This window comes from Globicephala melas, chromosome 3 (assembly GCF_963455315.2).
Source record: "Globicephala melas chromosome 3, mGloMel1.2, whole genome shotgun sequence".
Lineage (NCBI taxonomy): Eukaryota > Metazoa > Chordata > Mammalia > Artiodactyla > Delphinidae > Globicephala > Globicephala melas.
In genome coordinates this window covers 77,992,871-78,011,222 of record NC_083316.1, presented here as the reverse complement: position 1 = coordinate 78,011,222, position 18,352 = coordinate 77,992,871, and the positions used below count along the sequence as shown (strand labels likewise).

The following is an 18,352-nucleotide window of genomic DNA, read 5'->3' as shown; positions in this document are numbered from 1 at the left end:
GCAATCCCTATCAAACTACCACTGGCATTTTTCACAGAACTAGAACAAAAAATTTCACAATTTGTATGGAAACACAAAAGACCCCGAATAGCCAAAGCAATCTTGAGAACAAAAAACGGAGCTGGAGGAATCAGGCTCCCTGACTTCAGACTATACTACAAAGCTACAGTAATCAAGACAGGATGGTACTGGCACAAAAACAGAAAGATAGATCAATGGAACAGGACAGAAAGCCCAGAGATAAACCCATGCACATATGGTCACCTTATCTTTGATAAAGGAGGCAGGAATGTACAGTGGAGAAAGGACAGCCTCTTCAATAAGTGGTGCTGGGAAAACTGGACAGGTACATGTAAAAGTATGAGATTAGAACACTCCCTAACACCATACACAAAAATAAGCTCAAAATGGATTAAAGACCTAAATGTAAGGCCAGAAACTATCAAACTCTTAGAGGAAAACATAGGCAGAACATTCTATGACATAAATCACAGCAAGATCCTTTTTGACCCACCTCCTAGAGAAATGGAGATAAAAACAAAAATAAACAAATGGGACCTAATGAAAGTTCAAAGCTTTTGCACAGCAAAGGAAACCATAAACAAGACCAAAAGACAACCCTCAGAATGGGAGAAAATATTTGCAAATGAAGCAACTGACAAAGGATTAATCTCCAAAATTTACAAGCAGCTCAGTGCAGCTCAATACCAAAAAAACAAACAACCCAATCCAAAAATGGGCAGAAGACCTAAATAGACATTTCTCCAAGAAGATATACAGACTGCCAACAAACACATGAAAGAATGCTCAACATCATTAATCATTAGAGAAATGCAAATCAAAACTACAATGAGATATCATCTCACACCAGTCAGAATGGCCATCATCAAAAAATCTAGAAACAATGTATGCTGGAGAGGGTGCGGAGAAAAGGGAACACTCTTGCACTGCTGGTGGGAATGTGAATTGGTACATCCACTATGGAGAACAGTATGGCGGCTCCTTAAAAAATGACAAATAGAACTACCATATGATCCAGCAATCCCACTACTGGGCATATACCCTGAGAAAACCATAATTCAAAAAGAGTCATGTACCAAAATGTTCATTGCAGCTCTATTTACAATAGCCAGGAAATGGAAACAACCTAAGTGTCCATCATCGGATGAATGGATAAAGAAGATGTGGCACATATATGCAATGGAATATTACTCAGCCATAAAAAGAAACGAAATTGAGCTATTTGTAATGAGGTGGATAGACCTAGAGTCTGTCATACAGAGTGAAGTAAGTCAGAAGGAGAAAAACAAATACCGTATGCTAACACATATATATGGAATTTAAGAAAAAAAAATGTCGTGAAGAACCTAGGGGTAAGACAGGAATAAAGACACAGACCTACTAGAGAATGGACTTGAGGATATGGGGATGGGGATGGGGAAGGGTAAGCTGTGACAAAGCGAGAGAGTGGCATGGACATATATACACTACCAAACGTAAAATAGATAGCTAGTGGGAAGCAGCCGCATAGCACAGGGAGATCAGCTCGGTGCTTTGTGACCACCTAGAGGGGTGGGATAGGGAGGGCGGGAGGAAGGGAGATGCAAGAGGGAAGAGATATGGGAACATATGTATATGTATAACTGATTCACTTTGTTATAAAGCAGAAACTAACACACCATTGTAAAGCAATTATACTCCAATAAAGATTAAAAAAAAAAAAAGCAAAGGAAAACTTGAAACCAGCTAGGAAAAAAAAAGTGACATATTACATATAGGATAACAATAATTCAAATACCTTGATTTCTTAACAAAAAACTATGGAGATCAGAAAATGATAGAGTCTTTAGTGTTTTTATATATATGGAACTATTATATATGTTTGTACAATACATATGATACATATATATTACACAAATATATTTATATCTTTGCATAAACTAGTATCCAGAATACACAAAGAACTCTTACAACTCAAAATAGTGGGCAGAAGATTTGAACAGCCACTTCACAAAAGAAAATGAACTAATGGCCAAAAAAACACATGAAAACATGCTTAACATCAGTAGTCATCAGGGAAATGCCAATTAAAACCAAAGATACCATTACACACCCATTTGGATTGGCTAAAATTAAAAAGACTAATCATACCAAATTTTGGCAGGGATGTGAAGGATAAGCATTATCATACACTGCTGATGGAAACGTGAAGTGGTAAAACCATTTTGGAAAACAGTTGGCAGTTTCTTAAAAAGTTGAAACATACAGCTACTAGATGACCCAACTAATCATATCCTAGGTATTTACCCAAGAGAAACAAAAACAAATGTCTACACAAAGACTGGTACTTGAATGATCAAAGGAGATTTATAATAACCCCAAACTGGAAACAAATGTCCATTAAGAGGTGAATGGATAAACAAATTATGATCTATCCATATAATGGAATACTACTCAGCAATAAAAAAAAGCAAAACAAAAAAGGGGGGAACTACTGATATTATTTGGATGAGTCTCAAAATAAAATAATTATGCTGAGTGAAAGAAGTCAGGCCAAAAACAATAGTGTATGATTCCATTTATGTAAAATCTATATAATTCCATTTACGTAAAATTCCAGAAAATGTAAGCTAATCTATAGTGAGAGAAAACAGATCAGTGGTTGCCTAGGAATGGGGAAAGAGGAGGGATTTTATTTTCTTTGACTTTAAAAAATGTAACACCAAGAATCAGGAATATCCAACATTTCGGTACTCTGATTTTAATTATACAAAGACCAATCTGAGAGGCTTATTCATTTGAACAATTACTGCACATTCACATGCCACACTCCAGGCCTTTGTTCCACAATTATTTTTTGTCCACTAACCCAAAGGAACCATAAAAGGTCTTCTGTTAAAAAATATTCCTGACACTATAAACATGAACACAGTGAAGGGGTAATTCTCTATAATGTTAGTAAGTATACAAATATTTCAAGGTACTTTAAATAGATGGGTTAGGATGGGTGGGTATATCATATACTTTTACAGAAGTTTTACAGAACTTTTAAGTTCAGTTGGCTTAACATACATGCACATGCCAGGATGTCCATGTCTGCATTTCATCACAGTTCACCATACGTCTTATTTGGGGGGTAGAGAAAGAGAAGATAGTTTTTTCCCCAATTTTATTGAGAAATAATTGACATACATCACTGTGTAAATTTAAGGTATACAGTATGATGGTTTGATTTACACATATTGTGAAATGATTACCACAATAGGTTTATTTAACATCCATCACCTCATATAGATATAATAAAAAAAAAATTTCTCCTCATGATGAGAACTCTTAGGATCTACTGTCTTAACAACTTTCCTATATATCACAAAGCAGTCTTAACTACAGTCATCATGTTGCACATTATATCCCTAGTACTTATTTACCTTATAACTGTAAGTTTGTACCTTTTGTCCACTTTCCTCCAACTTCCCCTCCCCCTACCGTGCACCTCTGGTAACCACAAATCTGATTTCTTTTCCTATGAGTTTGATGTGTGTTTGTGTGTGGGTTTTTTTTTTCCTTGGATTCCATATATAAGTGAGATCATACAGTATATGTCTTTTCCTGACTTATTTCACTTAGCCTCTAAGTCCATTCATGTTGTTGCAAATTGTAGGATTTCCTCTTTTTATGGCTGAATAATATTCCACTGCATGTGTGTATATATACACACACATATATGTACACACACACACACACACACACAACTTCTTTATCCATTCATCCATAGATGAACATTTAGGTTGTTTCCATGTCTTGGCTACAGAAAATAATGCTGCTATGAACATGGGGGGCACAGATATTTTTTGAAGGGGAAGATAGTTTAAGTAGATCAATCTTAGTCATTCATGGTCCCAAAGAACCCACAGAAAAAAAGAGAGTTGATTCTAGCTCTCTTAAAGGTCTAAATCATTCTATGGTGGGACAGGCATGGGACAAAGGATTTTCTATCATTCTGGACTCAGTAGATCAGGACAAGTAGAAAAAAATAATTAAACTTAAACTTGTAGGACTTTAATTCATCAAAATTAAGATAAGTCTAAGAAATCACCAAAGGACTGAGAAGTTAAATGATATTTCCACATTATGTGTATGTTGGAAGGAGAGGGTTTTGGGAAAGAGGGGCAGCTTGTTGAAAACCCAAGTGCCCATCAACAGACAACTGGTTTAAGAAGATGTGGTGGATATATATATATATGGGTATATATATTACTCAGTCATAAAAAAGAATGAAATATTGCCACCTGTAGCAACATGAATGGATCTAAAGAAAATCATACTAGTGAAGTAAGTCAGACAAAGGCAAGTATTATATAATATCACTTACATGTGGAATCTAAAAAATAATACTAATGAATCTATTTACAAAACAGAAACAGGCTCACAGACATAGGAAACAAGTTTATGGTCACCAAAAGGGAAAAGGGGGTAGGGGGAGAGGGATAAATTAGGAATATGAGATTAACAGATATACACTACTATACATAAAATAGATTAATTACGAGGATTTACTGTATAGCACAGGGAACTATATTCAGTACCTTGTAATAACCTATAATGGAAAATAATCTGAAATATATATATATAAAACAAATTGAATCACTTTGCTGCACACCTGAAACTAACACAATATTGTAAATCAACTATACTTCAATAAATGGATAGGTCTGATAGGAACTAATAAATGTAAAATTATTGATCCAAATGGAACATCATGGCTTGGCAACCACCAAAAAATAACAATAAAGTTGTTTGGTTTTTTTTTTAATAATAAAAAAGAAGAAAACCCTTCAGGTATAAACAGAAAATAGATAAAAATCAATTATTTTTTAAAGCTAATTAAAAAATTTTAAATAATTCTGTGTCCTCCCTAGTTTAGAACCATCCAGGGATGAAATAAATGACTGTAGAATACTCAAATAACAAAGGCATCTGATGTGTGGTTTGTCAGATATGCCTGGCTAGAACATTTCCTTCTCCTGTGACCTAGATCTGTCTTAAGAAACTTGCTGCCCAATTCCAACAGCCCCACTTTCTACCTGCTGCGGATTCCTAAGGTATTCCACCCTAGTCTCTATAAAAGACAGGTTTAACGTTTTGAGTAACAGTTCTCAAGATGTGGTATGGGTACCCCTGGGAATTTCTGATACTCTTTCAGCCGGTCTTCAAGGTCAAAACTATTTGCATAATCAGATGTTATGTGCTGTTTTCATGCCCATTCTCTCATGAGTGTACAGTGGAGTATTCCATAGGCTACATGATGCTTTATATAACAGACTGAACACAGAAGCAAATGTGAAAATCCAGTTGTCTTCTGTTACGCCAGACATTAAAAACAATTGCAACAATATAAAATAATGTCTCTCACTAATATTTTTGTTTTGGAAATAGTTATTTTATTTAAAATGTTATTTATGTTAACATGTAAAAGGCTTTTTATTATTATTATGAAATATGTTAATAAACATTTAAAAAAATCTCTCAGTGTTCTAAGTATCCAGATATGGTAAGTATCTAGAGACATAACCCACACAAACAAAAGCTCTTAGGGGTCCACAATAATTTTTAAGAGTATATAAAAGGGGTCCTGAGACGAAAAAGTTTGAGAAGCGTTAACTGTGCCTTCAAAGATAAAGAAAAAAATTCCCAAACTCTCCAGAGATCTTGATTCAAGCATGGACGTCTCAGTATATTGTTAGAAAATGTATATAGAGTAAACACATAAAGTAAGGAAAGTAAATATAGAAGGTCTGAATCACTCTATAGTAGGGCCGGAAGGGACAAGGGATTTTGGATCATCCTGGATTCCTGGGTCCAGAAAAAACTACTTGAATTTAACCATATATGCTCCTTTGAGCATCCTCAGGCAGGAACGTGGACTTCAATAATTTGTCCCTATGAAAAATCACAACCTTCTTTACCGTCAGGTAAACAAAATTGTCCAAAACGAAGGCTGCCTGTTATGGACTGAATTGTTCCTCCCCCGCCCCCAGCTTCATATATTGAAGCACTAATCCCCATTGTGACTGTTTTGGGAGACAGGGCCTTTAAGGAAGTGATTAAGGTGAAATGAGGTCATAAGATCAGGCTGACAGAACTGGTGTTCTGAGCAGAGGAAGAGACACCAGGGGCTCTCTATACACACAGAAGAAAGGCCATGTGAGGACACAGCAAGAAGGCAGCCATCTGCAAGGCAGGAAGAGGACTTTCACCAGAAGCCAACCATGCCGGAATCTTAATCTTGAACTCCTAACCTTCACACTGTAGGAAAACTTTTGTTAAGCTACCCAGTCTGTGGTACCCTGCCTATACTCTGTTTCCATGTAAGCACTCCATAAATATACTGAGTAAGAGGGGGAAAAGGAGAGTTTTTAAATGGGAAGGAGATGTTGAATAAATGTCTTTACAGTTCACACACCATTATTTATGTTACGTGGCCACTAAGCAGATGTTTAAGTGTTGTTCTTCTCAAAATGTCACCTATTTTTTACCTTTGATTAATATCAGGACAGAAACATCCACATTTTTTCCTACTGGTTAGTGTCAGGTCTAAAATTCATGCTTTCATATTTCAGTTCATACTATAATTAACTCATACCATTAGTTATTCTATTTTGTCAAGAGAGCCCTGCCTGTCAATGGCTTTACCTACCTGACAGCCATGACACAGCTTCACCTCCTTTACTCTTTCCGTAAGGCCAGCTGAATGCTTATGCATAACCAATTCATGCCTCTTACTAATTGTGGGATATTAGGAAATTCCTTTCTAAAAGTCAAATCTAATTGGCTTGGGAATTGTTTTTGTGGCTCTCTAATGAAGGGCAAAATAGCCCAATGGCAGGTCAGCCAGAAGGCCCTACAGCACTCCAGGAAAAGAAATTGATTTAACTGTACCACTTTGGTCTCAAATGCACAGTAGCTCTCTAGCTATGAAAAAGGCACATAAGATGAAAGGACAAGGGAGGAAAATGTTGGGTCATTCTTTAATTTTGATTTTGAAAATGCTTCAGAGTAAGAGACACCCTCTCTCTAAGCATCATCTTCCCTCCCCTCAAACACAGGGACCATGTCTTATTTAGCGCTATCTTGCCGGTACAAAGCACAGGGTCTGAAACACAGCAAGTGCTCAAAATGCATTTCAATGGAAACGGAAGCTGAATGAACATTGATAAGAATATTCAAAAAAAGCGCCTTGAAATTACTCTATTTGTTATAGAGATATTTATAGAAAAAGGAAGAGCACTGAAATTCAACTTTACTTGCAAAAAATAAAAGAAAAAACCCTCCAAATTAAAAGAGCACAGACAAAACAAAATTGCTATTTAAATGTTTTAGAGTTGTTTGATGTAATATTAGTCTTAGATAACATTTACTGAATATCCAATGTGTATGAAACACTGTATTAGATGCCAACTCTAGTAGCAACCAAATACAAGAGAACTGTGTTTTTAATCTGTTAAATGTAACTGACAGTCCCTGGCTGAACAAGCATGCATGTTCTTTACACAGAATTCGAAATGTGGTTTTAACCACTGAGAACATGAATCCTAAACTAGTGGTACCTCTGCTTTCATAACATACTTTATCCTTCTTTGAGCATTCCTGGGAATAAATGTGGACTCCAGTAACTTATTCCTGTGGGAAAACACTATCTTCTTAACCCTGAGATATCCCAGGGGCAATTATAGCCCAAGATGAGGAATACCTCTACTCGTTCCCATGCAATCCATCCATATAGCCACCAAACACTTGAAGGATTATTTCTTACATCCTTTACCTTGATGTTTGATCAAAATCACTACCTTGTATGTTTCAGAAGTTCAAAATGTTATCTTTGTGAGGAAAACAAACAAAATCCAGATCCAGAGCCTCCTGGCAGGGTGGAAGTAAGGAGGTAAACTGCCATAATTCATAATAGATTCTTAGAGCCAAAAGCTGCTGCCAAGTTACATTTATTCAGCAAAAATAATAATAAAATAAGGGTGTCACTGTCACTAGCAGAAATACAAATTCACTAGTAAAACTATCTTCTTAGTAAGCTTCCTGTGAGGAAACATAACAAAATAGGTATGAATTTAAATACACATTATATTATAGACATGTTTGTTTGCATTCGTGACGCTATTTGTAGGCCTTGTTACCAGTAAACGAAGTATGTTTATTCTATATCCTCATGTTAACACTACCCCTTCTGGTCTTTAATTCATCACCATTTCAACCCCACCTAACAGACAAAATATATATAATACCTAAGACTGAAATAAGTTCTACTTGTACGAATAATGAGATGTTGCATATTACATTTGCTTGAAGGAACAGGAAAAACACACCTAAGCCAGAATTAAATTGGATGTAGAAATGAGTAGTTCCTCTAGTTTGGCAACACTTCCCTGAAAGTGTTACAAATGCATAATAATGGTTAATAAATATAAAATGGAAAGAATCCTCCCTTATACTTGCCTCAAGCCTTTAGTAAACAAGATACAAGAAATACCATTTCAAAATCTCACCATGGCTGGAATATGCCAAACTGTCATGTACCTTAAACTTCAGTGAATATCAGAAAAAATTTTGAATTTCTGTGCATATTTTAGTTTTTTAACTAAAGATATTAAAACATCTCGGTAATATCCTTAAAGAAGAATCACAGAGCTAGTGAGTGAGGAGTTAGGATTTGAATGCAGCAGTCTGACCTGCCCTTCACTATTATGCTACACTATGCAGTAGTCTTATGAAATGAGGTAGATTCATGGACAGATCTCCAAAATGAAGAAATAAAAGTACTGATTGACATATATACACTAATATGTATAAAATACATAACAGATAAGAACCTGCTATATAAAAAATTAAATTAAAAAAAAAAAGAAATAAAAGTACAAAACCAAATGTACCCAAGGAAAATGGTGTGGGATGGGACCTGTCCTTCTCAAAGTCTGATAGTCTTTGAAGAGAGTATACTGATTTGTGCATCCGTATACCTTTAAAAAAAATTAATTCTACTGGAATATAAGCTCCTCAAGGGCAGAGACCATTCTTCATTCATATTGTACTTCAGCTTTAAGAATAATGCTTGGACTAAGTTAGCATACAGTGAAGGTATTTATTTGAGGGAGTATCTTTTAAAAAAGAGTTAAGTGGGGATGTGTCAAAGACAAATTAAAAAAAAAATCTGTTAACTGAGCTAGTTTAAAATGGTATGCAAGAAAATTTGTATTAAAACATTCACAGTATGCTTCTTCTCTGACCCCCACTCCTGACTCCCCAATGCAGAAGAATGCAGCAAGGAGACATGGAAAACTAATTTTGGTTTGTTATACTTTTAATCTTGGTGATAAAAATAAGAGGTGAAGAAAAATTATTAGCATGATGTAAACAGGAAGAAATTCAAAATGAAAAAAAAGGGAAAACAACAACAAAAAAAAGAGAAGAAAATAATTAAGTAGATTTGAACCCCAGCACTACCTGGTTTCAGTGAAAAAGAATTAAGCCCAAAGCACTCATCTACAAAATTTTTTGTACTATATATTTCTGCATTTATTTTCTCTGGTTGTTATCCACAGTGGAATTAATACAGAACAAAGAGAAAATATAAAATTTACAATAATGTACAAGGTTCTAACAATAACCATTTAATTCTACTGAATAGCACTCAAAAACAGTGTCAATTCCACAGAGGAAATAATCTAGTTAAACAATTCTGGCTAGAAGACACCAAAAAGCATCAAGTTAACAGTGCAACAGTGCAATAGTACATGGACTAAAAATAGACCAGTTCAGAATACTGAGAGCATTTAGTTCCTTTATCCTTATATTTATTATTATGACAATGATCAGAATTCACATAAAGATATGCCATTTTAGTCACTTAAAAGTTAGCTAATATCCTTGTGGGGAAAATAAAATTATTTTAGCTTAATTTTCAATTTTCTTTTCCTTTTCTAGGCTAATTATTTTATCCTAATGTTTATATTTATATCAAATATGTCCTCCAGTCAAACCTATAATCTTTATCTTACAAAATATTTCTAAAAATTTTTCCTCATAACATAGGCCCCACAGTCCTTGACAATCCTCAGGGCACCTCTTAGAAAGATTTAGCTATAAAAAGTAATTGAAAATGTCATTGATGACTAAATATTTATGCTCATTAATCTCTCGGGCAAAGCTACATACCTTTGTAAAATCTAAAGCTAAAAAGTTTATCTTTAATTCCATCAACTACCTGGATATTGTTTCAAAAAAATCTTAACTGCAACCGCAAAAAAAAAAAAAAAAAAAAAAAAAAAAAAATTTTCTGGGGCTTCCCTGGTGGCGCAGTGGTTGAGTCTGCCTGCCAATGCAGGGGACACGGGTTCGTGCCGCGGTCCAGGAGGATCCCACATGCCGTGGAGCGGCTGGGCCCGTGAGCCATGGCCGCTGAGCCTGCGCGTCCGGAGCCTGTGCTCCGCAACGGGAGAGGCAACAACAGTGAGAAGCCCGGGTACCGCAAAAAAAAAAAAAAAAAAAAATCTTAACTGCATAATTCCTTAGTTAACATGAAAAACGGCATTCAGCATAATAAATTATGAGTTTTATTATGAGTGTTTATTATGAGTGATTTAACAGAGAGTGCATATCACTGCATGAGATCTGCAGAAGTTTCTAAGAACTCTTCAATATACAGAATGCTTATGAGTTAGATAATACTTCAGTTGGTGAATAAATTTGCTAAACTTGATCTCAGATGGATTTGAACAAATAATTATTTTATTAATAATTCTGAAATATTTCTCCATCAGAATGATAAAACACAAAGTAAATGATAGTACCAAATCTATAGCAAATACTGTCCATATACAACTTACTGAGAGTCAGTTTGATTATCATGAACCTATTTTTTTTTAAAATAGTGATTATCCATAAGTCTGGGATTGTAACCACATTTTTTTTACCAATAGCTATTGTCACTTGATTATTTGCCAAGAAAAGCTTCTATGTATGAATTCTTCAAGTCTTTATCTCAAAAGCATTTCCCAAATTGGCAATTAATTACAACAGAACTATGTACCCAACTGCAATGAACAACTGCACTCTAGGCTAGCCACACTTTAGTGAACGTGAGTTTATTTCTATCCAACTCATCACACTATCATTTTTATCTAATCTCCAAGCCGGACTAGACCCTCCTTCCTACATTGCATTATTTTTCTGTGTGCTTCCTCCAAATGGAAGATTACTAAGCATCTCGGTAGCTTGTATGGATGCAGATGGAAGTGAGGCTGCTGTTTTAAACAGCAATGCATTTCTTATTCCCACAAACACCCAACACTCTACCCTCAGTTTGAGCTGTTTTCCTAATCTAGGTGTCCAATCTAGATACTGAAAGGACAATGTCAGTGCCCCAAAAGGTTTAGGGACTAAACATTTAGTTTAAAGAGCGGAGAAACTACTGCTAAAAGTATAAGGGGAAACCAGCCCAAACTTACAGGCACGATCTTAATATATCTAGGACACGCTAGTTCCTCCCACCAAGCCCCAAGGGGCTTACTTAGCCATTGAGGCCCTTTTGACAATTATGGGACAAGAAGAAACTAGACAAATATTATACTACTTCTGTCTTCAAATCACACTACTAACACCAACTTAAAGAAAGATCTTTTAAACATTTAGCCCTCCTTAATCACTCCCACTAAACTCCATTTTTCCTCTAAACAAAACTCTGCAATGGTGTAATGTTATTGAGGTGATGAATATTCTAACAACTGTTTTAAATCTTATAAAATAACAATTTCAGCTGTGACCCAAAGCCTCCTTAACCACTGGAAAGTTCCTCTATGACACCAAATGACACCTGAGGCAGTTGTCTGGGAAACACTACCACACAGTCCTGGTCATCATTTGCTGTGAGATCCAGGAAGGAAAGGAGCACATCCAACCCACAGAGGTACCAGTTCTCTCAATGCACTTCCCATTCTCCTGTTCTCTCAGCTTATGAAGCTCTCCCTGTAGAACATCAGAAAACCTCCTTAAACACCCTTCCTCCCAGATCTCTGGCTTGGCCTCCCCCAATAGCACCAGAGGTCTGGAGAAGACTCTGGACCATCCAATCCCCCAGTCTATAGAATTCCAGACAATTGGCTGGAGTTTTGTTTTGGTGACTTCATTCTTTAACTAAGTGGGAGGAATTCCCAGGAGGACCTTCATTAAGGAAAAGAGCTTCAACGGGTCTTCTACATTTGAACTTAATTCTCCACTGTTTTTTCAAACGCCCTTGGAAGCCTAAATTTTCTTTATTTGGAAAATGAACTGATTTCTAGTTTACATGCAAGGCTGGAATTTTTAAAAAACTGGTTCATTGTTCAACCATAAGCATCAGTAGAAAGGTGAAACAAAACCAGGCAATAAAGAACAGTGACTGCCACCACGATGGTCCCACAAGGTCAACAGCTCAACAGTACTCTGTATTTTTTTTTTTTTTCTTGAAATCTGAAACATTCAGGAAAGTGAACAGTACTAACTTACAAGTAACTATGACTTTTCTGACTAGGAAAGAGAAGCACACAGTATGATTAAACTCATGGCAAATGTTTTCTATCTCCTTCCAGGGCCTCCAAATGCCAGTCTTAACTCATTCATCCCCTCACCTCTCCATTCCTTTTGTCCAACCAGACCCACCTACTTCCCCTTTCCAACCCTGACTCTTATCTTTCAACCTCACACAACAGTGTCCTACTCTCCAAAAGAGACTCATTTCCAAGCCAAAGACTTGCAAGGCTCAATGTATGACCATTTTGAAAATCTCTGCCTATCAGCTTCCTCCTTACCTTAAATCTCTACATAGCTCTCACCTTCATTACTAATTCTCTTAAGTCCCAGTTTTCCCCAAAGATCTTTGGATTCAGAGTCCTACAGGCACTCCCAGGATAATCACAAATGGGTTACAACAATGAGTCAGGTTACAGGGGAATCCTGACCGCTCTTTCATAGACACAGGGACTCTTACTGTCACACTTACTGCACAGAAACACCAGGGCAATGAGCAGCCTTCTCTACAAAGACCACTGGATAAAAAAGGAGCTGTACCACCAAGGGCTCCAAAATTTCCCTCATTCCCATTCCTAGTTTCCAGTGAACACTCTTAAAAGGTACATACCTAGGAATTCAAATTAAAAAAAAAAACAAAAACCTGTTTCTCAGCTTGCTCCAATGATATTAGGGAAAAGTGTAGTGGTATTAGCTCCAACTCCAACCTCCTACAGTTTTTAAGACATGTGGTAGCTAATTAACAGAACATGGCTGCACTGTCCTCCTCATCTCAAGGGCCAAGAACCACAGGCCTGATTTAGCTCCATCCCAACTTCTGGGGTAACTCCGGCTAAACTCCTCTATATCTCAATCTCCTAACATTTTCACAGAGAGAGTCAAAACGAGGCCGTTTTCTAACAGGAGTGTTACACTTAATCAGTAGAAATGTAAACTTATTGTTGGCAGATGTTATATGAACAGGTTATAAAGACAATCCTGTACATTTATTTCATAATTAGAAATCTTCTATATTTTCTTCTTCTGTATTCTATTATTTTCATATTCTTCTATATTCTATTATTTTCATATTAGCATGAAAATAAAACTAGATTATTCCATTTCATTTCTCTTATTGAGGTTAGCATTAACTGATAGCAGGTTTGTGGGGCTTTTTGTAACTGTGCCTAGTAGAAAATCTACTTGTAAACAGGCATTTCAAAAATGGTGTCTGAATTACTGAGGAGGAAATCAATCCTTGCTTATTTTCTATATGATAATTTCCTTATAACCAATCTTTATGGTTCTATCTCTTTCAAGCTGAGTTCTCAAGAATCATTTACAGATAAATGATAATCACTGGTTTTAACTGTTTCTAAAATATGCTGTCTATTTATCTTGTCTCAAGATACTTTTTTGGGCAAGTTGTTATGTAAAGTGAAGAACTTTTCCACCTCTGCTTTCCAGTTAAAAACTGGATTGGTTTCTAGTTACAGCCTCAACCTTATACTATTAAATGATAACATTCAAATCCAGTACACTCCTATTTCCCTTAACTGAAATAAATATTTAAGACAGAAGGATAAAAGCAGAATTTAACTTATATCCCATCATATAGAGGAACTATTATCTTCCATTTTTAAGGTTTTTTTCTCAATATGGTAAGTTATCACAGAACAAAAGAAAACTGTATATGAACAGAATGTGGTAAGCTCACATTTTTGACAGTTGCTAAAAAAAAAATTTAAAACAAATGCATACCTATAGGATAAATGTTATTTGTAAGATTAAAAAGGTGAAATCACAATTTTATACTGCCTTACAATCCATGAATATCTAATTAGTTGTCCAGACTTCCCATTTTGGAAGCTGGGAAATACTTGCACTTGGATGCCAATCTGAAAACAAAAAAAAATAGTTTTATAAGACAGGAAAGTCCCCCTTGTTTGATTATGCACCAGGCTGTAGTACTAAAGTGATTACTGGGGGCTTTGGGGAAAAAAAACTGTTTAAATTATGTTTTCAGTGCTGGAGCTTCAAAATGTCATCCTTTTCCACCCTCTGAAGATTTACTTTGGGCCATACCACAAACTAGAAAGCATTTAAAGATACACACACACATATACACATAAATATATACATATGGAATTTGCTTATCTAGTAAACTTCTCAAAAGCTCCCTTCTGGTGAATACTTCTAGTATGCTCAAAATGAAGTGCAGATTCCTAGACCCAACCTCAGACCTCCTCAATCAGACTCTGAGGGTGAGCTCTGTATTTCCATTCCTTAACATAAATTTAAATTATTCTAAAATACCCCAACACTGCATGCAAATGAGAACAAATAAAACTAGGTGGTCATCAAATAATTACTTGCCCTAATGTAGTACATCTATCAAAAGACCTCTAGAGTTGCTATCTATTTTTTGTTTGTTTTTTGGTAATATATCAATCACTGCTCCCTAACAGTTTCACTTCTACCTGCCTAACAGAACATAATAGTTATTACCAAACGAATCTTGAGTACTAGTCCAGCATATTTCTCTCGCCATAAAAAGAGCACCAAAGATCCAAAGCCAGACTGGATATCTAGTCTTCAGCATAATAGTCACGAGTCCCCACCAAGGGCAAGACCAAAAATATCTCCTGAGCCAAATGGAAATTCTTGGCAATAAGGTGCCTCCTAGTAAGCCCTTTCTGGAGATGTGCATATTAAATGGATTACAGCAGGGTGTTACCTCGACAGGTTAACATAGGACAGTCATCAAATAAATCCATTATCAGCAGGCAGAGAGCAGGGTCCAAGAAAAATGAGCCATACCTGAAGCAACTTTTGACAGAAAACACAGAAAGTAGAAAAAGCCTTACTGGAACAGATGAGTACTGAAAACCAAATTAGCAAAACAAACTGAATTTGCCTCCTTTACAAATTTACCTTTTCAGGCGGTGAAATCATTGACAAGATTTTAACTGAAAGATACGTGGGTCCCAAATTACTGAAACTTTTTTGTTAAGCTCTCACACCTCTCTCCATATACAGGGATATATGAGAAAATGTAAGTGGTGACTATTTTATTGAAAGAGAATAAATGTGTAACAAAAGCCCACATCAAACTTGATAAACTCTGCAATAATAAATTCTATGGGTAATGGAATACTCTGCACCAGAACACCCAGACCTATGGGAGAATTAGATGTACCTATTCTTTGTACTCAAAAGGATTAAGTACAAAGATAAACATACTTTACACTATACCCTGTCCTGTTTGAAGACACTAGAAAATTCTACAGTTATTCTTCAAAAGTTCTGAAATAAATAATGAGTCCACCTTAAACGTGAAAAGCGCCTCAAATTGCTAGGACCTAATTTCTTGTTGACTTTAGTTGTTGTAGTTTCTATTCTCCTTGTTAAAGGACACTAGATAATGAGTGATTAATACATTAACTAAAATGATGCATTGCTAAACTGTCTCCAGCACAGACTCTGAAAAATCTGGAAGATAGACAGGAAAGGATTAGAAATCCAATTTCCTACATGAAAGTTGAAGCATTGCTTCTTTTTTGTTCTCCTCTCTGGGGCTTTTCCACTGCCCTCCCAAATGTGACAATTTGCAAATATTCACATCTAGAGGAGCATATGCAAAAACTATTCTAAGACGGGAGAAAACACCCCAATTTTAAGACTTGAGAATGTACTTTAATTCTGTAGGCACAGGTTCACCAAATCAGCTAGCAAAAATCTTGACCAACTGGGTGACTCAGCCTTGCTGTGAGGTTTTTTTTTTTTAATTTATTGGAAACTTCTCCTTTAAAACCCCACAAACATGGAATCTCCAAGCTTTATACCTAGAACAAAGAAAAAGCCTTGGAATACTCATTGGAAGGGATTTAAGGATTTGTATTAAACATATTCTATACCAAAGTACTAGATGGTCTCTAAGCTTCCTTTCAGCTCAAATCTTCCTTATTTTTCTTAGTAACTTTACCAGACTATCCTTAGAGCCTTAGTAATTACAAATAGAACCTGAATGAGAAAGAAAATTCAGAATTAAAGTTGTCATCATTAAGCCTAATTAAACAGGCAGGAAGATGGCAGTAGAATAAAGCATTCTGAATTAGGGACAGGGAGAATTACGAGTAGTTCGCAGTCCCATGAATGAAACACCGCATACAACAAAGTCTGGCTAGGGTTTAGGACATACTGGACAACGTTTCTGTCTCCTGGGTGGCAAAAGACCCACCCAAATAGGGATAGATTTTGTCTTCCATTAATGCGACAAACTACTGATATCTATCCTAAGTAACCAACCACCCGCAGGAAAACACATGTCAACTAGAAAGATGACTCTCATTTTAGTGTGAATTCTCCCTTACTGGCAGTTTTCCTACTTTCTATCCCCAAAGGGAATCCATATACTCAACGCCGCAAACTGTAAGACATCTCACCCCAACACTGTGACTCTGGCACTTCTGGTCCAAACAAAAGCCATCGTTTTAAGTAGGGTTGGATTTGTTCGCTCCATTCAGTAAAGGGCTGTGGCTGTTAGCAGAACATCCTGCAGGCTCCTGCTTTGACACTTGCCTCAAGTCACACTGTGCAATCACCGTGACGGACCCTTGATATTTAATGAGTCTTCGACTGAAAAACTGACATTCTCGGCAGCCAGGGAAACGAGGCTTGAACGCCCTGCGGAGTGCGTCCGAAACAGACGGGAGGGTGGCAATGCCGGCAGGAACCTCCTCGGCACTCAGCAGGGGTGATCAAGTCTTTCCACAAGTTTCTCTTCCTTCCACTAAATTAACCTGCCAAGCCCCCACCCCGTCCTATTAGGAAAAGTCACACGAGCAACTCGCTGAAGGACGGGGGGGACAGCTCCCAGCGCGCCACAGAAGTTGGGTTTGGTCGTGGTTTAACCCTTCCTGCCCCAGAGCCATGTCCGACACCCCCTTCACCCGGGGCAAACCCAGGCTGCCAACTTTCCCGCTGCCCCCTCCTCTGCGCACAGCAGCCCAAACTTTGCTGTTCGTCCACCTGGGCGCGCCGCGGAGCGTGGGGTCTGGCCGCACCCGACACCGCCCCCACCCGGGGCAGGCGGTGGCGCTGACCTTCACGCCAGCCCCCTGCCAGCGACCGCTGCCGCCCGCCCCCTCCCCCGAGCCTCGAACTGCCTCCTGCGGTCCCCTTCCACCGCCCCCAAACGCTCGCGGGAAAACCGCGGCGGGGGCGACTGCAGCTCGACCTCGCGTGTCACGACTGCCCACGACCCTCTGGGCCCCAGAGAGCACCGGTCCCGGCCCTGGCTCCTCTGGCCGCCCACTCACCATCCGTGAAGGGATCCATTTTCCCCCCGCCGCGGCTCCTTTCAGCCGGAGAGCCCAAGCTTCCTACTCCAAGAGCTGAAGCGGCCCTGCCGACTGAGCATGCCCAGCGCGGCGCCGAGGGCTGCCGGGGAGGTGCCGCGAGGGGCGGCGCCGCTCCGCCCACTCTGAGATCCGCCGCTCCGGGTTTTCGCTACAGCTGCAGAAAGAGCGAGGGAAACTAGATGAAAAAGCACCACACAGGCCTTGGCTGACTCCTGGGAGAGGAGCGGGAGGAGCGGGTTAGATCTGGGGGCGGGTCCATGGGCGTGGCCGGAGCAAGCCTCGCCCCTGGCAGAAAGGCCGGTGGCTCTGTCTCGTCCAGTGCTCAGAACAGCGGTCAGTCATCAAGCAAATGTGATGGCCAGTTGCGTCCGGCCGGGCCTGGCCCTAGACGCCAGGAACCCGGCACCGAGCCGGTAAAACACGGTCATTGCCCCGTGGAG

General features: G+C 38.0%; 1 protein-coding gene across 1 annotated transcript in view; it reads right to left on the bottom strand.

The window, feature by feature from the left end:
• Positions 1-17,949, bottom strand: part of LNPEP (leucyl and cystinyl aminopeptidase) — a 105,866-nt gene extending 87,917 nt beyond the window's left edge. Inside the window, exon 1 of the mRNA XM_030848306.2 lies at positions 17,871-17,949. Coding sequence (XP_030704166.2) covers positions 17,871-17,889 — 19 coding nt within the window. The 5' untranslated portion in view covers positions 17,890-17,949. The remainder of the gene's footprint in view (positions 1-17,870) is intronic.
• Between the last annotated feature and the right edge of the window lie 403 nt (positions 17,950-18,352).